Source organism: Apteryx rowi, unplaced genomic scaffold (assembly GCF_003343035.1).
Source record: "Apteryx rowi isolate R43461 unplaced genomic scaffold, aptRow1 scaffold_136, whole genome shotgun sequence".
NCBI lineage: Eukaryota > Metazoa > Chordata > Aves > Apterygiformes > Apterygidae > Apteryx > Apteryx rowi.
The window spans coordinates 353,453-378,631 of NW_020447597.1; the positions used below are offsets into that span (position 1 = coordinate 353,453).

The 25,179-nt window shown below is 37.5% G+C and overlaps 1 protein-coding gene across 10 annotated transcripts in view; it reads left to right on the top strand.

The window, feature by feature from the left end:
* The window catches only part of ZFAT (zinc finger and AT-hook domain containing), a 138,422-nt gene that overhangs the window by 97,127 nt on the left and 16,116 nt on the right, over positions 1-25,179 (top strand). For 9 of the 10 annotated variants that reach the window (XM_026057085.1, XM_026057088.1, XM_026057086.1 and 6 more), the window contains 5 exons: positions 2,526-2,613; positions 6,483-6,632; positions 8,549-8,722; positions 14,052-14,140; positions 18,707-18,845. In XM_026057085.1, coding sequence (XP_025912870.1) covers positions 2,526-2,613; positions 6,483-6,632; positions 8,549-8,722; positions 14,052-14,140; positions 18,707-18,845 — 640 coding nt within the window. Of the gene's footprint in view, positions 1-2,525; positions 2,614-6,482; positions 6,633-8,548; positions 8,723-14,051; positions 14,141-16,435; positions 17,848-18,706; positions 18,846-25,179 lie in introns of those variants that run through there. The other variant, XM_026057093.1, reaches the window with a different exon arrangement.

Sequence of the window (25,179 nt, forward strand, 5' to 3'; positions counted from 1 at the left end):
AAATTTTACTGTATTTTTCATATAGTCTAATTTTTCAAACCGCTTGTATAGTCATATTTGAGGAATAGACTAAGATCTGCCAACAGATTTCACAAGGCCCCTGAACAGCCCCTAAATGATAACTATACTTATACTGTTCTTGTTCTTTTCAAACTACAAATGTGATACTTGAATCCAACATTTAAAAAGGTGCAAACACTACTGTACAATTTTATTAGACTTAATCTACTGATTATTATTCAGAAGTCCAGAATCATCAGATTTAGGGATGATGGGTTATATCTTTTGAGAGACCCAAATTCCCCAAATTGATAGCTCTTTTTTGAGAGTGTTTTGTCACCCTTCTTGAAGATCTCTTGTTGAACACTAGCTGGTATTCTTTATTATTCCTTCTTCACCTGAGATTTTCAGGGCTCAAAATGGTGACTGTGTCATCTCCACCTTAGCAAGATACTCTAGTTACTCTACTGAAGAAGTTAATCCTCTAGAAGCCACCATTCCCTGGTGTAGTTGCTCTCATTGCAGCAAATGACTTTCTCACAGCTCAGGCAGAATTCTTCTGTTGTGCCATTGCCATATTAACTGCGCAAGAGCCTCATATCACATATGTCATATCCCACTGTCATGAAATTTAAATTTACTGTTACTTCAACCTGTGAGTTCCAGAGCTACTTCTGTTTTTCCAGTATTCAAAATTCTCATAGTCCTGGTTTCAAGTGCTTGGGTAAGTCCAAATGTCTCTGCTACCAGAGCAGTTTTTTATTACAATTTGGTCTACTAGCTAGATCAGTGGATCCCCATGCTTATCTGGAGCACGGCATGTGATCCCAGCAGAGCTCCTGTGGTTGGACGCTAGCTAGGCTGCCCTTAGGAATCCGGTTAGCTCATGCGCTCCTACAGTTCTGCTGGTCTGAGTAAACTCTCTTCGCTTCGTGATTCCCAGCTGCGGGCTATGAAGCTGTTACCCATTCACAGAATTAGAACTGTGCAGCCCAGGTGTTGCAGGTCTCCTGGTTCACTTCCCAACCTTCCGGTGGCTCAAACACTTCTTACCTCAAAGTTTCACCTTGTAGGCACTTCAGTGTATGGATTTCTGTCTCAGAGATGCATGATACTGAATGCAAATACCTTTATGGTATTCAAATACCTGATGTTTCAAAACCTGTTTCCCGTGATAATTGTTCAATTTTTGCTTTTCTGTTAAGACATATGTCCATTTATAGTCATTTAACTACCACATACAACCTCCTTGTCCCATTTTCCTTGCTACTCAGAGATGCTCTTTGGTCTCAGGTCAGAGACTGGTAAAGAGTCCAAGATCCTTAATTTCCTATTACCTCCCAATTTCTCTTTCATAACTCAGGTGTCAGTCTCTTTTTGATACAATAATCTTCCTTCTGTGCTCTTGACAGTTTTCTCTCTTCCTAAAATAATGAGTGAAATACCTGTTATGTAGCTTCAGCTTGCCTTTTTACAGTGATCTCCTGGTGGTTTGGTTGATACGTATTTCCCACCAGGTATGTACCTGGTTGTCTACCTAGTTCAAAACTATCTTGGTTTTCTTTGCTATGTCCGTTCTTTTGATAATCCACTCACTCGGTGCAGAGGTGATTAGGTGACCCACTCATTCTTTGTTTAGACATCTAGTCTGTTGCATCGGCATGTGCTCCTAGAAGGAGAAACCTCTTTTAAGTTAGATAATAAGCAGCAAAGAATATTTTAAATTGGGCAATTTTCCAATTAATGGAGAGCTGTCCTACTTTTTTTTTTTTTTTATGTGGAGTTAGGTGCATCTGTAACAACACTAAAGTCACAATAGAAATTACACTAAAATTGCATAATAGAAATTACACTAAAATTGCATGTAGAAAGAAATTGCATCAAAGCTGTCTAGTTTAACTTGTCTGATGGTGTTAAATCTTATTTTAATATCAGTGACAGTGATATAAGCTGGAAAAGCCTTAAAGTTTTAAAATCAAAATAGTGGAACAATACCACTAATATATAAAATGCTGACTATTTATCAAACATTTAAAAAATATAGACACTGATTATGTAATGGTATCTATCATTATTAACTCTTCTGCTCAATTTCAGACCATTAAGTTGTATTATAAATACACCTACTGATAGATGTCTTCAGAATAATGAGATCTGACCTTATATTTTAGGAGGGTGGATTTATGAAATGAACTACTATCAGATAACTTCAGTTACATGACTTGGTCTTTCAACTCTTGATTCTCTAAAGAGTCAGGTAGAAGCTAATGCTTACATTTGTTGTGCATTTTCTCATGTGCTGTAATTTGGAGCTCTACATTAATCAGGATTAATGATGTGTTTAGAGTACTTCCATATTGCTCGTTCATTTATTTTGTTATAAATGTCTTAATTTTTTTGCAAAAAAACCAGAACCTTCAATTATAACTTTGTTGAAAACCATGTATTATTGAGTGTGTAATGACTGTAGTGATTACACTGGTGGATTGATAACGTAATCTCTTTCTGTCTTTCTTTCCCTTAAGGACAAAAAGAGTTATTCCTGCCCTGTTTGTGAGAAGTCATTTTCTGAAGATCGACTTATAAAATCGCACATCAAGACAAATCACCCTGGTAAGAAAAAAATCAGAGAAAAATTTCTCAGTCTATTGCCATAGAGGAAGAAAGGTTTAGAGTGAGCAATGTGATGTGATTATGTTCTGAAGAAAGAGAGAAGTTGTATATGTAATGTGACTGGCTTAGGTTAAGAATTTTATTAGGTTTGCAGATTGTTAGAATTTAGAGTGAAAAAAGTTATTGTTCCAACTTGTGTGCTGTGGAGTATATCTGGTAATTATGTGAAGCACTGTCGTCATCTGGCAGAGCACTTTGTTTCCATCCAGAAGAGGATTTAGGTGAATTCAAATTAAGCATTGGGAAGCCTGTAATTAGGCACATAGGCATCCTATAACAGCACATGAGACATCTCAAGAGAGTAATCAAACCTCCCATTGGCCATATATAAACTAAGAAAAATGAGCTGATTGCACATTATTTTGTCTGTGAGTAGTTCAGCATGACTGTAGATTAATCCAGGTGAATCGCGGAGGTCCCTGAGCTGACTTGGTGCGTGCTTGGTTAGGGTGTGACTGGGCTTTACATCCAGGGCCAGCTGAAGCCTGGAGTCTGTTTAGCCACTTGCGCATGTTGTGGAGCCAAAGCTAATAAACTTTTCCAGACCCAGGGCTCTTGCTGGAACCAGCTGTGATCTAGTAGAGCCAGGATTAAGCTGAAGCTGACGAGCCTAGGTGGATCCAAGCTAACCCCCACAGTCCATTCACACTCTGTTTATACCTTGCTTTCTAGTGCGCTGATTTATCAGTTCAAGCACAGCATAACGTGAATGCGCTAAATCAGTGTGCTGTGCCTGAGTAAACAGGACTTTCTCAAATCTTGGGAGCTCAGTGCCAAAGTACTCAAGTGACTAGTGCAGGGACCGGGTTAAATCTGCAGGTCTGAACTCTATGCAGAGCCACAAAATTGGAGTGGCCACACTTCCCTCCCAGTATCTGTATTATGTTGGATAGACATGCCCACTGTTACTGTGGGTAATGGAAAGCTGACTGCATTGACTAACATATTTTAATTAGCTCTTCTTACAGTGATACTTATCGCTTGACATAATTTAATATTAAACAGGAAAATGCTGGCCATGCTCCATCTGTGTCTGGGAAAAGAAAAATCCAATTAAAATGTCTCAGCTGCTATGGTCTTTGTCTGAAATAAAATATGATAGGTAGAACAGTCCCTTATCCTGCTACCGCCACTAGATAGTGCTAGACCTGTGTTTTAAACAATTTTCTTCACCTTGAGCTCAGGCCAGCTCCCACTTTATCTCTCTCATTCCCAAACCTCTTCATTTGCAGACCACTCTACAACGGTGTGGTTGGTGGAGGGCTTGTCGTATGTCAGGGGACGTGTCTCATGCAACAGTTTGTGATGGCAAAAGGCTGCTGCGGTGTATTGTAGTCAGGAGGTGCGTCACCCAGCAAGCACAGAAACTTAAGCCCAAGAGCTGTGCCTGTAAAGCTTTCGTGCTGCATCAGCCGGGAGGAATATGAGGCCTCTCCGACTAATGTGACATATCAGCCGTACTATACCCTTGCAGGCTGCCGTTGGTCTGCACTGGTCCGTTGACTACTGAATTATTAGTGTCTGCTGTGCCTGGGCTCCAGAGATACCAGTCAGCTCTGGAGCCCTGCCGTGCTGAATATGTTCATGTAAATGCTTTGGACAATTGAGTGGGTATCTGAATCCTTCTAAAAGTAATTTTTAGTCATCTTCCTTTTCCGAAGAAGTAACAATATAAAAAGGGTGAAATACGAATGAAAATAAAATGTGTATTGAAATAGTTGTACAAATTATTTAATATATTAGCTTCACCTGAAAAAAAAGGTGTATCAATATGCACACATACTGGGTTTTCAACCAAACACTTGTTTGAGCAGTTGTTTTTACATCTGTATAGCATAATTTTTTTGATCCAGGAAAATGGGTTSTCTCTTAAATACTGGGTTACAAAAGAAGTAAGTTAAAAAAAAAAAATCTACACAGCTGATTATTTTATGTCCTCATTTTTAATTCATATGTCGTAGGCAAATAGAACTTAACAACAAAATACCAGATTTATTGGATATATTTCCATGATACTAAAGAAATATTACATCTAAGATATGCCTATGAAGTAGTTATACAAAATACTTTTAATATATAGAAGAGAATTCATGCAGAGCTCTTTTTCCTATGCACCCTCTCTTTGTAATCAGAAGGAAATCCTTTATTCTTACAACATATTTAATTACAAGCCAAATAAATGTAAGGAGTCTGGTGGTCCTGATGTTATAAACTATCAAGTRCTGCAGTGGAATGGATGCAATTGTTTTTAAAATTGCAAATGGRAAAGAATAAAAATGAAAGGAAAAAATGTATAATGTTAAAAGGAATTGAATTTTAAAAGGACATATCAAAAATTAATTTAAAGTGAGACMATTTCATATTTATCATAAAAATGCTATTTCTGGAGCTTCCCTCGCCTTCCTTTTCAATGTCATTCTGCGTGCCCTCTCTCTCTTCTCTTCCATTTCTGTTTGTCAAGTAGAAAATATGATATTAAACAGTACTCCTTTCTTTTCTAGTTTTTCATAGGGGTTAAATTCTGACCCCATGAAGTCAGTGGGACAGAAATCTCCAACAGACTTTGGTAGGGTAGTATTTCAAACTAAATCCACCTTTGGGTTCTGGTCTCAACTCMCAGATTTATCTGCCTTTTTGTCCACTGAAAAGGATTTAGTGTGACATTTGGTCATACTGATTTAGTCTGATTTAGTATGACATTTGTTAATAGTCCTGAGACGTTAGAGGAATCACCTTTCAAAGGTCCCTACTAAGCAGGTATACTAGCCTGCAGTCATGGATCAAGGATCTAARCCATGGAAAGGAGGTGAGGTTTCAGACTTTTGTCTGTAATGTTTTTTGTTTTCACTATGATACCTGAAATATTAAGTCAGCTGGAGGAGAAAATTAAAGATAAGTGTGTTTAGCTTTAAGAAGAGAAGTCTGAGGGAGCAGTCTTACTGCTATCTTCAACTACCTGATGGGAGATTAGARAGAAGACAGAGCCTGGCTCTTCTTGGAACTGTAGAGTGAAGGGGCAAGAGAGAAGGGACATGATGCAGCAAGGAGATTCTGCTTAGCTATTAGGAAAATAATTTTTGCAGTGAAGGTGGTCAGACACTAGAATGGGCCAAGAGGGGTTGTGGAATCTCCATCCTGGGATACATTCAAAACAGGATTGGATATGACCCTGAACAACCTGACTTAATTGTTGGATCTCAGTTAAAAATTGGCCCTGCATGGAGTGGGGGCTGGACAGATGACCTCTACAGGTCCTTTYCAATCCAATTTATTCTGTGAGTATGGTGGGGATTTTTGTTTTTTGTTTGKWTGGTTTGGTTTGGTTTTCCTTCAAAGATCCTAATTATCAGGCATCCTGATGATCATAGCTGTGATGGAAGGGAATAAAGTCTTCAGATCCTTGACATCGCTGGAAATCTCACGTGAAATCTTGAATGAAGTCTTATAAAAATATTGAAGAAAATGATTGCTGTAKTAGTTTACTGAGAAAGTTCGTAGCTGGAAAATGATTTCTAAACCAATGGCACACCCAAGATTTGATTTCCCCCACCCTTCCTCTAACAGGCAGGGACAYTGAGTACCCAGATGAGTAGGAAAGGAAGGAACATCCGAAAAGCCCTAAAGCAAAAGATCCTARATTAATAGTGCTGTGCTCTTTGTTCAGGTAATATTTGAGTAGCAGGAGTGGAAGTAAAGCTTTTTAAAAAGTAGAAATGAGTCRGAACCTAGCTCTTCCATATTAGTTATATTACCTAGAACAAATTCCCTTACRTCTTTCTGTTTTTTATTACATTTTATTTTTCCCTCAGAGGTTTCAATGAGTACTATTTCTGAGATTCTTGGCCGAAGAGTTCAGCTGAAAGGACTTATTGGAAAACGAGCTGTGAAATGTCCTTATTGTGATTTTTATTTTATGAAGAATGGATCAGACCTTCAGCGTCATATTTGGGCTCATGAAGGTAAAGCTATGGTTTTAATCTTTCATTCATATAATCAGTCTCGTATTTCACAAAAGCTTCACTGGCATGAAAAGGAATTCAAATTTATTGCTATACGTGAATCAAAAACTTAAAATTTAAGCTACAGTAGAGATTAATGAATTAGTTAATGGATTCTAGATCATATATGGAACTGCATGTTCACAGCATGCGTAAACAGTTTAAGGGTTAAGTAGAAATTAATTAGCTTCTGATTCCTTTCTTTTTTCCTCCAAAAAAGTCGTTCATTAACATCCTGAAAATACTGTATAATAAATGTGAGTAGCAAGTGAATTAAATTCATACTGAGTCATTTATAACCGGTAACTTGCTGTAACTCCTCATAAATAACTACTGCTTCTTTCATATTTCTCTGAAAATATTTGGTGTAAAAATCTGTCAATAAAACAATTGAAATCCAGTTGTTTTGTTGCATATTAATAACTTATGTACGTATTAATTAAATCACGCTAAGCATGGTGGATAGCTGAAATGGGGATAAGCAGTGATTGAAAAACCCTGAAGACAATGTTGATCATGTATTTGACTTTCTGGAGATAAATTCTGGGAATGTAGCAACGCACAGGTTAAAAATCTCTCAGACTGAAAATGATGTCCAATAAAATTTTGTGTCTGCCCAACTTGTCTGTTCTTATAACAGGCAGAAGACAGCTGTTATGGTCTTTAGTCAGTTAATAATCTATGGCTCAGATTGTCCCTGGCCTCTGAGCATGATTCGGGATCCTTTATGCATTTCTCTGCATAAAGGGGATAATGGGCTTTGGTCCTCCCAAACTGATATTTTGGTTCCAAAGTATTTGTGCTCATGCAGATACTTCAGACATTYATACTGCTACTGTAGATTCCTTTCAAAACCTTAACTATGGGCTTACCTGCCTTTATACTGTAATAGTTRTCTTCGCCAGTTATCTTTAATCCATTAAGGAATTTTGGCAATGCTAAATTRTAGCCTTAGAACAATTGCTTGTGTATTTTATAGATACAGTTTGTTTATGCTACTGAGAAAGCTTGGTGTACCCACCTAATCCAACTAGCAGGAGAGAGTGAGATGRATAGGAGTTGATTCCAAAATAAAAGTTACAGTCTGTTTAAAGTAGGGTCTAATTCCTCCTGCTTGTAAATCTACTTTTAAGGCCACGAATATCAGCCYAAAACTGCCAGAGCTCCATGACGCAAAGCGTTGCGGTACTTTGCCAGTTCAGATTTATTCAACTTTTCTTTGAAGTGTTTATTTTGTTCTTGTAGACCTTCTGCTAGATCAGATATWTTCCATCTCTCTTTTTATTACATGCTTTGGCTGGTTTGAAAGAAATGAAATCATAAGTGCTCRTGCTCTATCAAAAAAAGAATGTGTACTACTGAGTGATCCRTTAGCAAAACTGATGCTAATTAATACTAAACCACAGCTTTGCACATTTAACTTGTGCTTATATATTAAATACCTCACCAACCAGTCCTCTAAAATAGGTTTTCATATTCTTTATTGCAGTAGAGAGTGATAGCTGGTTTGTATACCAGTTACACACTAATTTATGCAAACTGGATTCCATTTTTAAAYGAATAAAGGACATATCAAGACCAAAATATAAATATTTGCTTGGTTAAACTCAGTACTTGAGTTCACTAGAGAAGTATTTTAATTCCAAAAGCAGCACGCCAATTCTCTTAGTAAGTTAAATGATGCTGTCAAGAGCTCAGTATCATTTACTCAGAAGGTATAAATAAAGTTTCTTAAACGTAAACATCCAAATTGAAAAATTTGACCTTGTTGCTTGTGTTGCTCACACAATCTTAAATTTCTTGCAAGTGAATATCCACCCCATCATCAAAATGTATAGTTTGTTCATTTCATATATATATATATTTTTTTTTTTTAGGTGTCAAGCCCTTCAAATGTTCTCTCTGTGAGTACGCCACTCGCAGCAAGAGTAACTTGAAAGCCCATATGAATCGTCACAGCACTGAGAAAACACACCTTTGTGATATGTGTGGGAAGAAGTTCAAATCAAAAGGCACTTTGAAGAGCCATAAACTCCTTCATACTGCTGATGGTAAGGGCATGTTTTTGAATCCAAGTTTGTATTAGGGCAGTAAACACTGTGTATACGGTAGGACGTAATTAATGAGCAACTTTCCTTTGAACACTGAGACTACTTATAAATTTTGTTTATTCACAAAGATCACTTCTCTTTGTGTAATAACTGAAAACTGCAGAATTAGTTTCTGTGGAAGAAAGACAGCTAGCTGTCTCCAGAATACTTGATTTTTCTGAAATTCGGGGTTGGCTTTATATCCCTGTATATTCTTAGAGAGAACAGTTGATCTCAATGGCAATTTGAAAATCAGAGTAGTGCTTTGATCAGTCTCTTACTACTTTCTTCCGTGAGARTATTTTTGGAGCTGCCAAATCCAGTAGCACCAACGGAGGCGAGGCTGCGGCCGCTCGGTCTCCCCACGTCCCGTCACTGGCAAGGCTGAGCGTGTGTTCTCAATAGACACACCTGCACCGCGCACATAAGTGCACAGTGTATAAAAATATATATACACAACCAATATGTTGGATTCTGTTTCTTTGTCCTCTTTGTTACCTCTAAAACCAGTTTTGTCCAACTTCAGGTCTGCAATTTCTTTAACTGGCCACGTGCGAGTTGTTTATAGCCATGGAGTCTCCAGGGCCAAGCCTGCGCCCCGTCTCTTGTCATCCCATGCCCGTACTCCTCYGCACCACATCTTAAGTGTCTCCACTTCTCAAGGCCTCTGCTGTYGCACCAGGCCTGCGTTTTTCTGTACTACGTCACAGTGTTAGAGTCATAAATATGATTGTAGCATTCGAAGATAAACAAAAGTAAAACAAATTAGCCATAGCTACCTGGTCACTTAGAGAAATCGCTGTTACAGCTGAAGCTACGTGAAGCAACGCTGCAGGCAGGTCAGGAAAGGTTGAGATGAAGCGAGCCTGCGAAGCCTCGGTCCCGAGGTGTGCAGGCTCGGTACGAAGCYCGTGCCTGGTTATTAGCAACGGCTGCGGGGTTTACAGTGCTGCTCGGCTCCTGGTGGTAGCCCGGGCAGTAGCCGAGCGACGGTGCTCGCTTTGCTCTGGTTAGGCGACTGGGGGTCCTCCGCCCCTCATCGTGCCTCTGGGCTCCTCACGGAGGTTAGCCTTGGATCRCATAACCAAAACACATATCTTCTATCGTTGCATTTGCCTTTACTCAGGGATTGTGGTATTTCCGTGGTGATGACAGGACGTGCAAAACCAGAAAAAAGTAAAACAATAATGTCTTTTATTTCCAAATTTGGGTATAGCAATACTTTTATTCCTCTGTGATTATCAAGTTAGGGTAAATGATTTAGCAGGATGAGTTTGCTGACCTTCATTATGACTTTGTAGCCTGATCTGTCTGTTGCTAATGCAACCTCGTGAAACCTAATCCCACTTTTTACTGATCCTTCCACTAAAATTCTTTTTTGGTAAAATTTTTGCCTATCCATTAGCACTGTCCTTTCACATGAAGCATATGCTGTCTGTTACATCTTTAGAATTTATTTAAAGTGAAGGTTTTGTTTCAGTGATATTTCTTTCTCTATTTGTTTATATGTATATTTATAATTAGTGGAGGATTTGTTCATTTTTACATTGGTATGAAATATATTTTAGAAAGCATATAGTTACTGCCAAATTAACAGGAGCCAGTAAATCATTCCTCATTCAAAAAGTGCTTTTCAATATTTTCAAATAACTTGGTCAATAACAAGCAGTGTTACACATCCATCTAAATTATGCATTCGGGAATTGACTATTTCACTTATCAAATACAATCCTCAGCTGATTCCTGGTTGGGGGTTTGTTGGTTGCTTTTGGGGGGGGGGGGGGTTTCTGAATTAAAATTAAATCTGGAGCATAGTCAGACTGTATAGAAAAAATGATGTCATTCTATGGTGCCCTAAAAAAATCCTCTCATATGGTTTCGTTTCAAAACCTACTTTTTTTGTTTCCACAAGCCAGCATATCCAAATAATGTAATTTGGCAATGAAAGTAGTTTTTTGTTTTGTTTTGTTTTGTTTTTTCCTGAGTGAGTGCTATTTCTTGAACAAAATAGGTATGTGTGTAAGTAATTATTGCAGTTCAACTGAGGCTGCTTTGAAAATTTGACACTCTTAAGAATAGCAGTATAGTACTGCAGGAGTTAGTCTTGTCTAGATCAGAGGAGTGCAGCTGATTTTAAATATTCTTTGCATGCAAGAATACTATACTCTTTTAACATTTACAAGGTTGAAGCCTTGACTCTAGAGGCAATGTTATTACCAGGAACCTTTTCCATCTGGCTTCAGATTGTCATCGTCATCTGCAATATGTGAAGTGACTGCAGCTTCCCTATTAATGCACCTCCCTTTTTGATTGATAAAAGTAAATCTACGACTTTCTCTCTCTTGTCTTGCTCTTTGTGCTTTCAAAAGTGTTCCAGGAAATATCCCACACCTTTGGAAAATTTGTTTTGCCATTGACTTCATTGGGAACAGGATTTCGCCACCTATGGAGTCTTCACTAAGTCTACCTCAATAGACTCTTCATATGTTTCAAACACTTGCAGAAAATAAGATCACATTTGTCGCCAGAAATGTACTGTATGATTTGTCAAGGGACTTTCAGCCTTTTGAATGGTGATGGTTTCTCTTTGCCCAGAGTCTATTTCTATAGTGACAGCACTTCAGAAGTTCTTGCTAGCGTACATCTGGTATTCTGCAGTAATTTCACAAATAAATGAATTTAAAAGATGCTTCAGCTGTTTCTGAGTCTTGTCTTCCTGGCTTATCAATCTAGGCAATTTTTGTTCAAATATCAGCCCTGCAAGGTCAGTTTAACCGGTGGAATATAAAGTAGCTTTCTGTCAGCTTTATTCCTCTCAACAGTGACATGACAGAAAACAATTCAGAAGTCTAGTCTTATCACTGTTTGTGATTAGAAATAAACCAGAGAAGCTGGTTTTCATTATTTTAATTAGATACCAAAAAAAATTGTCTCAAGATCTTCCTTAGCTGTGTTTCATGGGAGCTTTCATGCTCAATATAAAACCCTTGCAACTCTTTTGATCAAGATTCAGAACCTAAAGAAAACGGAACGGTTTCATGACAATATAGCATATTCTGTATTCTACTTCTTCYTCCTTCTTTTCAGTTCTTCTGACTGTTTTTTAAACACATACTTATTCCAGTTTGAACAAATACAATTTGCCAGCCATGAGCATTTGGTACAGGGATGCAGTATTTCAGTATTTTATACACACCTTGTAATTTGGCAGGAGTTAGCAAGACTGATAGTACTATCAAAGAGGAAATATGGAGAAAAGAGGTGTGAAAACCAGAGAATAAAAGGAAAGAAATTGTGCTATTTAAAATCATAAGGAAAAAAAATTGGAAGAGAAAATGTTTGGAGGGGAAAGTAAGGAAAACCTACAGAGTGGGAATATATTGGGGAGTTTTACTCTTTGCAAAGCCACAAACAGCAACAGATGTTTCCTGAAAATGTCAGAGATAATTCAGTCCCGTTTAGAGAATTCTGAAATACGTCGTGACAAAATCTGACCATCTTGCTTCACTTTAAGAAGGACTCAGACTAATGATTTCAGGGCCAAAAGCAGACTCTKAGGATCACAGAGTCTGATCTCTTGCAGAATACAGGCCATAACTTAATCTAATAATTGTGCATTGAATTTTTGCTGGGTTGTAGAAGGTCTTGAGCAGGCTTGATTTAAAGACTTCAACTGACAGGGAATCCATTTGATTTCTAAGTAAATTTTCTTTGTCATTAATCATCCCCTCTATTAAAATTGTTGACTTCAATTCTAGACTGAATGTTCTGAGCTTCACCTCTCATTAGGTGAAATTCCAGTTCCTGTTCTTYGGTTGTGCTGTTGCTCTTTCAGGCTGGATGGTTAGGACCTGCAGCGTTCAGGTTTGACTGGGAGGCTCATAGACACATAAAGAAGCTTCAAGTATACAACGAATGCAACATAATACTGTTGTCTTGTTTGTAGGACTTAAAGTAGCACCTTTTCTTTGGAGAACACTCCTGAACTGCAGAGTAATACTTTTCTCCTAGTTTTAAGATCATTTTCACAAAACACTATGGATAAATTGCATTGACTCTATTTGCTGTGCTACATGGTATAGAAGACGTACTTATGACTCAGGCTTTCATTCTGCAAAGTGCTTGACAAACACGGACTGTCTCAAATCTGTCAATGACTTCGTAGCTTGATATGTGAAGACACAATGTTAATGCAAGCTTGCGTCCGTTGTCTTTACCCCTCATCCTGTCCACTATATAATTTTTGCATCTCATTCAGAGGGATAAAAGTCACATGGTTACTTTAGCTCCATACATTTTGAGAAAAATTTGTGCCTGCTTAAAATACGGGAATACAAATTAGCACCCTCTGAGAACAGGTGAGACAGATCTTGGCCACTATCCTTTCTCTTTGGTAGCAGCCAGCTTGCAAGTCAGTGTATATGCAGTATAAACTAGTCTCAGTATGTGCTGCCTTTTGCTTTGGGGGACTGTCATGGGAGACTTAGGGTTACTCCAGAGATTTAGGTGAGAAAAGACAAAAATTCATGATGAACAAGCCAAACAGTTGTCATGCATTCTGCTGTTGATGGAACAAAGTGTGTCCATAGTTTTCAAAACTACGGAAGCAGAAATAAAATATTGGAGCAGAAGGTCTCTGTATTATTTGCCATGCAAATTTTATTTTATGACATAGTTTATATCTCCATGTATTCAGGATTAAGCCTATGTAGAAATCTCTTTGAGGGTAATTTGAGTCCTTGCTGGAAGAGTATTGCTAGATATGTAAACAAATCTTGTCGTAAGAATAATATGTCATACCCAACCAGAAATAAATCAAATATATTTAACTTTTCTTTAAGTTTATTTGAGCCATAACAGTTAGGTGCTTGGGACAGAAGTAGGTTGAACATGTATTGAACATGACCAAATATCTGTCCTTTAAGGATTTACAAATGTGCTTTACAAATAGCAAAATATCTCTGCCTGCAGCTATAAATCATTGATTTCCTTCTTCCATTTAGGCTATACTCTAATAATTCTTTCTCTCCTTCCCCAAGTGACTATCCTAGGAGTATCTCTGCTAATTAATGCTTATAATTTAAAGATGACACTCAAAACCCCTTTTTTCTTCTTTACTCCCCTTAGCTCTATTTTACCAGAATTTTTCAGAGCAGGTGCCAAACTCACAGTTCAGTTGTTCATTGTTTATTCTTACCCTTTTTGGAAATCTTCTTTATGAAGAAATATCATAAGTAGTTTTCTGAACTTAAATAGAAAAAAAAAAATCCGTTTTTTATTCCCATTTCAGGAAAGCAGTTTAAATGTACCGTGTGTGACTATACAGCTGCCCAAAAACCACAACTCCTACGTCATATGGAACAACATGTCTCTTTCAAGGTAAGAGAGCAAATAAATCATGATTAATGATAACTCATTTAGAAGTACATGGAACTTCAGATAACAGTTTTAAAACTGGCAAACATTCCTTTCTTGTGGCAATTTTGAGATCTTAATGTTTTAATATTTAGGGAATTTTGAGTTTACATTCAGACTGAGATAATACAACATAGAATAGCAGTATACTAGAATTATTTTGTTCATGGACAATTTATATTTAGTATCTTTACTTGCCTAAAAATATATATGTTTTGCAATATAAAACAAATACTAGTGTGTTGTCTGACAGCCAGTCCTTGAGAGAACTAATGTAATAAGTATTTCAAAGTGTCTTAGGGAAGTAACAAATTGAATCCCATACATCACTGTTGATTTCCCACCTTAATTTTCTGTGAGACTTTGCCAGTCTAATGTACTATAGATGAGTTCATTTGTACTTGAAGAAAATTGGAGAAAATTAATTCTAAAACACTCTGATTATCTAAAACATGTCTTGGAAAGAGTTTTGAAGCTTGTTAATGTTTCTGTGAAGTGTTTAGATTAGAGATAGTCTTTATATTCATAAACTGTAGTTTGGTTTTATTCCTAAATCTCGCATTGGTTCTCAGCATGATAGTTCTTGATGCAATGAATTATGAAATGTTATATTCAGGAAGTAGAAATGATACTAGTTTCTATTCTAGAAAAATTCAGTATTTTGTATGTATAGAAAATATAACACTTTATCTTGGCAATGAACATATTTCTTACTGAAGATATCATACTATTTTTTATGTGCAACATCTTTCATTATCGAAAAAATTATTTTGTTTCTGTAAAGAGTACACTTTAGCCATTCTTAATAAGAACTAATGCTATGTACCGCCCTAAAGCAGAAAGGAGGACACTCTTTTGATTTACAGTTTAAATTCTGGAAGACAGACATTTAAAAAGAAAATTAAGCAAGTCTTCTAGACAGATGAGACATTTTGAACAATATTTTTTTCCCCCTAATTTTATAGTTTTGTATTGGAATTATATCTTTTTACAGGATTTTTTGTAAATGGAAGTATACTATTTTTATCTTGTAATGGCTAATGGGACAAGAGGACTTATAATGCAGTTCTTGAAACAGAGCTGGTTCTGACCTCCGGATAGGTTGTGTTGTTGTTATTGGTTTTGTTTGTTTGTCTTGAGAACTGTTGACCCAACACCTCTGTTCAGTCCTCTGTATCAGCCTGCATAAAAATTCAATGCATTATTAAGAGAACTGCCAAGCACTGAAACAGGTCAGTCAGGAGTCAAAGGGAGTTCAAAACCGGTTTGTTAGTAGTGCATTGCCTCCTATATAGTGCTTGTGTAGCACTTGCGTGGAATTTGAAGGAGAAGCAAGTGAAGCAGAAGGTAAGACAGAAGATGGTGTGGTAGGAAAGATAGGCAGGTACAGAAAGATGAGTGAAGTAGCAGAATAGATGTGGATAGCCAGAGATGAACTGAATTAAGGGTTAGGAAGTCTGTTGGGTCGTAGTACAAGAAGCTGAAAGGCAGTGGAGACTAAGTAGTTTAGAAGAGATTCAGAAGAAGCTGAAAATGACAAAGGAAGGATAGATTAAAACAAAACTGCTGCATTGATATAAAATGATTTTCAAGCATTTTAAAGATTAACTTGTTTTGGTATATACTTACTGTTTACTAATGCTTGTCAGGTTGTTGAAGTGCTGTTTTTACATGTCTTCAATAAGTTTTTTTGACCAGCTTAAACAATGTATAGTTATGCTGAACCTTTCTTTGCTTTTCCTRTGTCTTTAGAGTCAAGTGTATTTTTAAAGTCTCTTTTGAATAAGAGCATTTGTAGTTGACATAACTTTATCATTTAATGTATTTTCAAGAACATCAGGATTGATATTTCAAATAAAAAAGAAGTTCCACTCAGATGTATCTATCATTCATTCATTCATTCATTCATTTCTCCATACTTAAAGCATTGTACTTGCTTGCAGAATAGCATGAAAATCAGTGATGTGTGCATGTTCTTTTTCACTAGTATCAAATTCGAGTGCTGAGTCTTTTTCACTCATTTATTGCAATATCAGTACTGGGCAGTTTTTTGATTGTAAGATACATTCAGATAATTTGCATTGTCAAGAATATTGTCGTTCAAATTTTTAACAATTTTTTCTGATTATATATCTATTGTTGCTGCAAGCATGTTTAAAGATTTCTGTAACTGTAAAGTATCCAAGGGCCAAGGTGGTGTTCTGTCTTTTCAGAAAATTTTCAAGTTGTCATCCATGTTCATTTTTCCTTCTGTTTCAGGGACATCATCGGTTACACAATAGCGTAATCCAAGTGTCTACCAGCATCCATCTGCTTGTAGCCTGTTTCTTCGGTTGTTTTTGTGCATCTTTTTAGTCAGCGTGTGGAGAGCAAAAAGCTTTTTAAAAATCAGAAAAAAAAAAGATTGCAAAATTCAAATAACTGGAAGGGAAACAAAGTTAAAAGTTACTTTTCATATTACATTTTTAACTTCTGTGTGGCTRTACTAGACTTTATATTCACATGGACCTATAAGCAGTCAACGCATACTTGTCAGACAGTTGTGACCTTGTTACAATCTCTGATATAGTGAAATTTGTGTTTATAGATTCATTTGAATATGTTTCCATAGTAAGTTACTCTGATCTCAGACTGGCATTATGTCCTGATGAATAAGGAGGAGAACGCAGGCGTATACGGAGAAGGCCGTTTGACAGCGAGAGTGTGGGACAGCCCTCCCACTGCCGTTTGTGCTAGCTCAGCTCCATCCGAGTTTGCACTGCAGGCAGCGGTAGTGTAATAAAGCTGCTGTWGCGCTGCTGTCATACGGTTTGCTCAAGACAATCAATAGGGACATAAAAAAAAAACCCAGCCCTTTTTCAACAAGTTTTCTAAATTTGCAGACAGTGGTGAAACTGCAAGAGTAATGGGTATATTCTTCTTCTTGTTTGTTCTGTGTATTATCCATAGTGCTCAGGTGTTCTKTTTGCACGGAGCTATAGGTATTGTGCTATTAACTGTACAAAACCTGATTTAGAAAAACAATTGATATGTCTCCCCTCCCGCCCGATTTGCAATCTTGCTATCTGATGGCAGACAGAGTATACTACATGCAAATATGATGAGAGTGGTACAAGAACAGCACTGTGTCCAAAAGAATTCTGGATTATTTTCTTCAAAATGACAGTTTCTGCTAGAGACAAGGAAAGTATTCCTTCTTGAAAAATAGAATAGCTGAATGTTAGGGCATTCTCTGAACTGTAAGGTTACGGGCACCTGAACACCATTTGTCTGCCTTATTTTTGCTGCTTGGAGCCTGAAGGAAGGTCATGAGCAACAACTTGAGGGGCAGGTTCTGGTCCATGGACCCTGACTGGAGACATTTCCCTGCTTTAAGTCTGGTTGATTCATAAACGCTCCTGTACCAGCCCTTTTCTGTTGACCAGATGGGTCCCATTGCAGTGTGGGGGGCATTTTGCATCCCATTCTTGGTACTTGAGGTACTGAGGTACTTGACTTCTCCTCAAGCACTTCCATCAATGTCTGTGTTCCRTTTCAGGACCCGAATGCTTCTATCTAGCTTTGTATACCTGTTATATATCTCAGTCAAAGGGTCATCCTCAAAGACTATCTTTAGGCACAAAAGCTTGTTTTCCTAAACTTTTTTCTTTGGCAGTTTCTGTCCCTATCAGTTGATGGGAAAGGTATGTTATAAAATAATTTTTTAATAAAAATTCCACTATATCTCTTTTAGGAATTTGCCCTTTGAATGTGTTTGCTATGTTAATCTACTGCTGAAAAGGTGTTCCCTTTCTCTGAGCTGCAAGAATGTTTCACAGCCTTCCCTTGCATTGGAACTGGTCTTTATCTGACCATTTCCAGGAGCTAAACCAGCAAAAAATGAATGACTATTTTGTAGGGTTACTTCTTTGCCAGGTCAGTTCCTAAAACTAGGTCACCAAGTGGTTGGATGAATGCAAGTGCCAGTGGAAGGAAAGCAGTTGGGAGTATGTTGAAGAGGGAAGGGAAGGGAAGGGAAGGGAAGGGAAGGGAAGGGAAGGGAAGGGAAGGGAAGGGAAGGGAAGAGATCAACCCTGTCAGTTGGAGGTACCTTAAATTAGATTGGCTGTACTGTCATATTGTACCCTCACTTATTTTAACTCCCCCTTTTCAGACCAAAGTTGCTTAGCGTATAGCAGCTAAGAAACAGATTATTTGCCTCTAGTAAATTTAGTTGTAGTAAAAAGCCTTTTGCRTGGTCAGACCTGTGATCATCAATTATGAGAACACACAGCGCAATTGTGAAAAGTAGGTAGTGATTTTATTATCTTGAAAATACTTGGTGTCTTGCACATAATAGAAAGTACCAGCTTCTGGGTAATATTTAGATATAACTTCCATTTATATAGCGTTCTGGAAGGTCTCCTTGGAAGATGTCTAAACCAGGAATGAGCATGGTTTCTCTGGATCAAACTATTGTGGCTTAGATCTGTTTCCGGAGGAARCCAGGACATCTATATTATGTTCTAATGTTCTCCTTTTTGTTTCTAGCCTTTCCGTTGTGCGCACTGCCATTATTCCTGCAATATATCTGGTTCCCTGAAGAGGCATTACAACAGAAAGCATCCTAATGAAGAGTATGTAAATGTAGGTTCTGGGGAACCTGCAGCAGAAGCACTTATCCAACAAGGTATATTTCCACCATATAGGACTTTTTTTTCCTTTTTTTTCCCTGAAGAAGGCTTGATGTAAAAGTGAACTTTTGTGACATATGCTTTCCTCAGTTTGTCRGATGTTATGTGAAAAATCACTGGTTCTTCTTCTAATTCTGAAATGGCCACCTTTTACATATCATTCAGCATCTTTGTTCTTGGATTTATAGGGGCGGGTGAACTGAAGTTTTGATCGACCTTGCCGCTACCATCCATTAAGTTATATACATTTATCATTTTCCCTCACTTGTCTCCTTTCATAAATAAAGGATCAGTCTCTCTTGAAATATATGATTTACTGTTCAATATCCATGACAGTTTTGTAAGGTTGAACTAACAGGAAAGAGACTGAACAGTAAATGGCACCAAATTATTCCCCCACTAGACGATGGAGGTAAAAAGATTACAGGTAAAATTAGATATATCAGATATTACAAATAAAAACATCGTAGGTATTATATTCTGGAGTTTTGGATGCACATTGTGAATGCCTGTTCAGGTCTAAGATTAAGAAGTAGAGTTTTGCGTACCTCTGGTAATAGATTTAAGAATAACCTAATTACATGTTTAGGTATATATTAGTCAAAGCATTCTGTAGAGTTTTTCAGGCACATAGACTGCACTGAAGTTCCCAGTGCTTGGTGCTTCCCCATAGGAGCCACACATCAGACTTCTTACTACCTYCCTTCTTAATGATTGAAACCAGGTGCACAGCTTTTCAAAAGAGGATGAAAACTGCCTCTTCTTCTTGCTGCAAATAGGTGGATATAAATGATGCATAGACTTGATTTGAGAATCAGCTCTGCATTCTTGATCTTAAATAGTCTGTGCTACTTTAATCAGTTGATGTGCCGATTTCAGTGCAGAAGCCTAATGTAACAAGATAATCCTGGTAAAAACAACTGGAGAGAAAGGCAACAAGGTTTTCAGGGAGCATCCAAAATTCAAGATTAAATATGAGAGCCAATGGGATGACAAAGGAATTAGATTGTAATAGTTTTCAGCACATTTATATAGTAGCAAAAAAGTTATATTCCTGGCTGTTACTGGTTTTGTTTATAAATTTCATTCCACCTGAAGTTCTGTATCCTTCTGAAAAGGTGGTTGATGCTACTAGTTGCTTGGTTTCTGAGATTTCTCCTTCATATAGGTATCACAGACTGTAASTCATTCCTTGTGCAGGGCAGCTCAGTGCTAGCAAAAGAGACATGYACAAGTTGTCTGTTTCCCAAAAGAAGTTTTGCTGTTGTACGCTGGGCAGATGAATCAAAGCAAACAACTGACTGTGCAAGACCTTGATGAGTATGAAATGTAATTAGAGATTCAGGAATCATGCRGTTCTACTGCCTAGTATGGGGGCAAGTGCGGAAGAAGAGGAGAAAGCCAGATTACATATTAAATTGCATTGGGTTGAAAGTGTTTTACTGGTTGGTAAAGCTGAGTTTCTTACTTTGTTTCTGATAATTTTAGAAGGTGTTTTCCCTATTTTTGAATAGAAACTACAGGTCTTTTTTTTTAATGTCTTTTGGAATCTTTAGACTTTTTGTTACAGAAGAATAGAGAGCAGAATAATGCTATGATAATAGATAATGAGCAGAGCRTAAATCTTCTAAGATGATATTATTTCTAAAGAGCATTTCCAAATTATTCATCTAATAAAAGCCTTTATCTATCAAAGGCATTAATTCACATTAAAATAATACTGAAATTCTGACACAGACAAAGACATTCAAATTAAAAGCTGAGACTCCACCTTTAAACTTGCACTATAGTGGAGAGAAGCACAACTGCATTAAGGATAAAACTTTTAGCCTGTGTTATTTTTAATGTGACATTTCTTGGTTTCCTTTTGTCAAAAAAATCAGAAATAGTTTAAAAAAATAGATCTTTGTCTATAAATTTCTAAACAGGAATGTATAGTAGAATTTTACAACTGTTTTCGTAGATAGTGAAGGTTGTCGGAGAAACTGCAGTTGTTTCCAAGAGGTAATATTCACCTGGGCTGTACTCATAGGTCAGTGTCGTGCAATGGTGTTCATGAAGGCAGAGCTCTGCAGCATGGGGAACTTTGTTTAATTTACAGAATATCTGAGCACTGCAAGCATTTAATTCTCCATAGATGCTCTTAAGGCTAAGTTCCTGAGAATGAATTCTGTTGATGTGAAATTAAGGATCATATTTGTAATGTTTTAAAAAAATAATATTAATCATACGGTATTTAGGTCTCCCTCCCCTTTGGGGGCCAGAAAACTGCACTTCTGAAAATAATTCTTTTCCACTGAACAAACAAACAAGACGTTTTTGAGAATGCAAGAAGAATAGTCTTAGGCTGAAGATACTGTAGTGAGATTAAAGAGAACAACCTTTCAGTTTTAACTGTGATAGACATGCTTTCATCCCTGACCTCGCATCCTTCTTTCTCCTCCCCTCCTTACACAGCATTTATATACCGCATGCTTTCACTGCAGTGTCGTGTCAGCTTTCCAGATGTTCATGTGCTGTGTGGGATTTTAGAGCAATAAAGAGGCTTGGTATCCATGTAGCAGCTACCAAGTATGTGCCTCTTAGCAGGACCCTGTCATGAAGTAAGCCCTGTTAGAACGTGCACTTCTCCCAGGTGCAGCTTCATTTGACAGCTCTACGTCCTGCTCTGTGACCCATCACGTGGAATATCACACGTTGCCTCAAAAATGGGAGACCTGCAGATTTCCTATCATACTATGGGCAGGTCAGTTTTCCTKACTGGGGAAAACAGTATTCCTCGTGGGAGACTAAGTTAATTGCGATTTACATCTGGAGTTGCTAAACATGAGTGCTATTGAAGTAAAAAGAAATATTCCTGAATTTGGTATCATAAGATAGTGTGTATCTGGGTCACAGCACAAACAGATCAGTGTGGACATACTATGCAGGATGACAAAGGTGTACCTTTCTGAGCTGGTTGGGTCAGCAGCTGCAACTTGCTGCCTGACTAGCCTCTATGAAGTTTCAATTTACCATGTTCATAGATTTGAAAGCAATTTTTAAAAATTGCTCATGCATTTGTATGAGGGGAAAAAAACTCTTCAGAGCTGTTRTTAATCAAGTCCTTCAAAATTAAAGGACCACAGACAAGTATGAAAGGGGGGAGATGACCGGCAAATGAAAGGGTTTGGGGAAAAAAAAGAGAAGGGAAGATAAAGTCTAATAGAATGTGCCTATAGCTCTTTGTCCTATTATATATTGCTTGTTCTTACTTGTCCACTGAGCTGAGGGTGAGCTGCCTCACGCTTGCTCATGTTTTTTTCTCTGCTCTCCCTACCTGCTTATGGCTGCATTGTAGACATTGCAGATACTTCAACTGGAAATATTTATATGAGTATAAACTAGTAGACTCTACTCAAGATTCCTGGAAGTGCTTAGRGAATAGAAGAGATAGCATGCTAATTTGAGCAACTGCATTGGTCAGGGATGGACGGCAGTATTTCATTTATGGGCTTATATTAGAAATTGCRATCAGACAAGATCAAAAAAAAATCCTTTTTTATAGAACTCTGTGATAGGACATTTATTCATTAGTATTTTAAAGTAATAAAGGAAAATAAATGCAATGAGAATGCAGTGTAATCTTCACAGGGGACAAGAGTATCATGTATGCATTACCCTACAATTTGATTTTTGTTTGCTTGTTTGTTTGCTTTTTTGTGAGACCCAGCCTTCTAGCTCATTTGATAGCTTCCTTTTTTAGCTTAATTTGCCTTGTGGTGCTGGGCGAGTCGCATCTAATTTTTCTTTAAATTGTTTATTTTCTGTGTATTATTTTTCCCTAACATCCACTGTTTTGTTTAGGTATTTCTGCCCTCTCTGGAAGAGGGCTTTTATATTTGTGTTTGTGCAGCAACTTGTACAGTACACATCTGCTTTGGAGCCTCTTTGCTATATTAGACTATTATCATCACGTGCTTTACTTTAGTGTAAGATAATAGTTGTCTTACTGAGGTGTTAGGCCAGTAAATGAGGCTTGGAGAGCCCGTATTGATGCCATGATGGAAAAAAGTTGTGGAACTGTTTATTATTTGTGTACATCATTTTGTTGCAGATGTCAGTTTGGTATTTAAAGTAGGTAAGGTTGGAGAATGTTACCGACCTTCTCTATGTGTTACCCATTTAATTAATGAATTGAGTAGAAATTAATTTTCCTGAGCTTTGATGTCAGTTCACTGACCCAGAGTTTTACATTATCAGTTTAATTCTGTGCTTCCATTTGTTGTTCTTTAATTAAAGTCACAATGACAAAAGTTGCAGCTTTAATTAATCTGGTGTATTGTTGTAATACTTTCAATATCAAAGTAATATGGAAAGGTCTTCTCTCTTAGACTTTTTTTTTGTTCTAGTACTGAAGATTGGAGTGGAATGAATATTTCATTTCATCTTCTGTAGCATATAATATCCTTGTCCTAATCCGAACCAAGGTATTCTACTGTTGCGAACTGTTGCGTATTAAGCCATTAATAGGGAAATTATTTCAGCTTTGTATAGACACAGTGTCAGAGCAACTGCGTGTAATTATTCTGTTTTATCAAAATAAAAAGTTTAATTTCTTTCCACCTGTAGAATACCATATGGTAGGTTTCCGTTCCTGTAGAACCGAATGCTTTCTCTAATCACTCCATTCATGCAACACTATGTGCAATCAGAACTTGGCTTATAACCAGCTTAGGAGAGTACGTCTGAAGCATTTGGACATGATGGGCAAGAGTCATTGCCATTAGCGTTTGCCATGATAATAGGTGGGCAGCCATCTGGTGGCATAGGGCCCTTCTGTAACACTTACATTTGTTCAGGTGAGTTCTGGTCACCTAATGTAACGATTTATCACAGGCAGATTATTTCCATTCTGCTTTAGTCACTGGGGGGCAGGGGGGGAGATAAATTCTTACTTGCATAATTACATGCAACTGAGATCTGACATTTGACCAAATGACTTTCATAAGAAAAAGAAGTAAAAGCTGTTTAATGTAGTGTAGAAAATTGGAAACGTATGATTTCATTATTATGCTCATTTTTTTCCCCTTAATGCTGCAAACTCAGACAGTAAACATTGTGGCAGATTCATGTTATGCATCATTTTGTAGATAGAAAGAAAACTTAAGTTTATAATTTTGTATGTTAAAATAGGTGGTAGAAGCTCTCAAAAGCAAAGATAGTTGGACGAAGATGGCATTACATTACTAACTCTTACTGGTTTGCTGTGATAATTTGTCAGAAAAATTAACGATGTTTGTTTGAAAGTTGAGAAAGAGACAACAGCTGGCTTAAAGGAGATAACATTTTTTAAAAATTATTAAAGTGTGCCCCTATTGTGCATGTTAAATATTAAGATCTCAGTATTGTTTCTAAGTAGTTAAGATCTCAGTAGTTTTTATAAGCACTTACATAAGAAAATACTAGAGAAAATACTCTTCATGAAAGAGTACAGTGCACTATGGTCTTGCATTGTGTCGCGAAGGCCAACATACCAGGGCCCTGTAAGACAGCAGAGAACAAATATTTAAATCTTTAGCTTGCCAGAGGCCTCAGTCTGGTAGAATTTTGAAGTATACCTCCAATTTATATTTGAAGCTGCAATGATATATAACAGGAGAGGCATTCAAAATAGTCTCTCGGGAACTCTTTGTGATTTGAAGTAAGGAGTATTTAGAGGAGAAAAGCACTAGTTTATCATTATTGAATACATGTGCTGGGCTTTGTTTATGGTGGGTCTGAAGCAGAACATCATTCACAGATGCCCCCAGGCTTGAAAGAAATGTCACTCCAAAACTGTGACTAGTCTCCATTGCTGCTGCTGAGCTTGAATTTCAGCCAGAATCATGACTGTGGGAATGGTTCTGCCTAAGCTGAAGCATCTCCTCTGTTCCCAGTAATTTTTGTGACCCAGCAAAGAAACRGGGCGGGAGCTGGTCTTAACTTAGTATAAAGTTATTCCATGGAGAAACATTTCCCTCTAACAGGCAAGCCACTTGGAGAATGGCTTTTGTTAGCAGAGCAAGCCCAAGGTCTTGCCCACTGGATGCCTTGTTATTCCCTACAAAACTTCTTATGTGGTCCTAGTTACAGAAATGGGGCAGTAGCTGAGACTAATGCAGATACTTGTCCGTTCCTGCTCTTTCTTTCCTTCCCTCCACACATCCATCCCTGTGGGTTCCCCAGGGAGAAAAGTGTAGAGGGAGGGAAAGAYGGAAATAACATTTCTGCAACTTTGCATCCAGCACAGGGAGGCACGCAGGCAGGCAGGTGGGATTGCTATACTTCCCCAAACGTACAAGTTGTTCC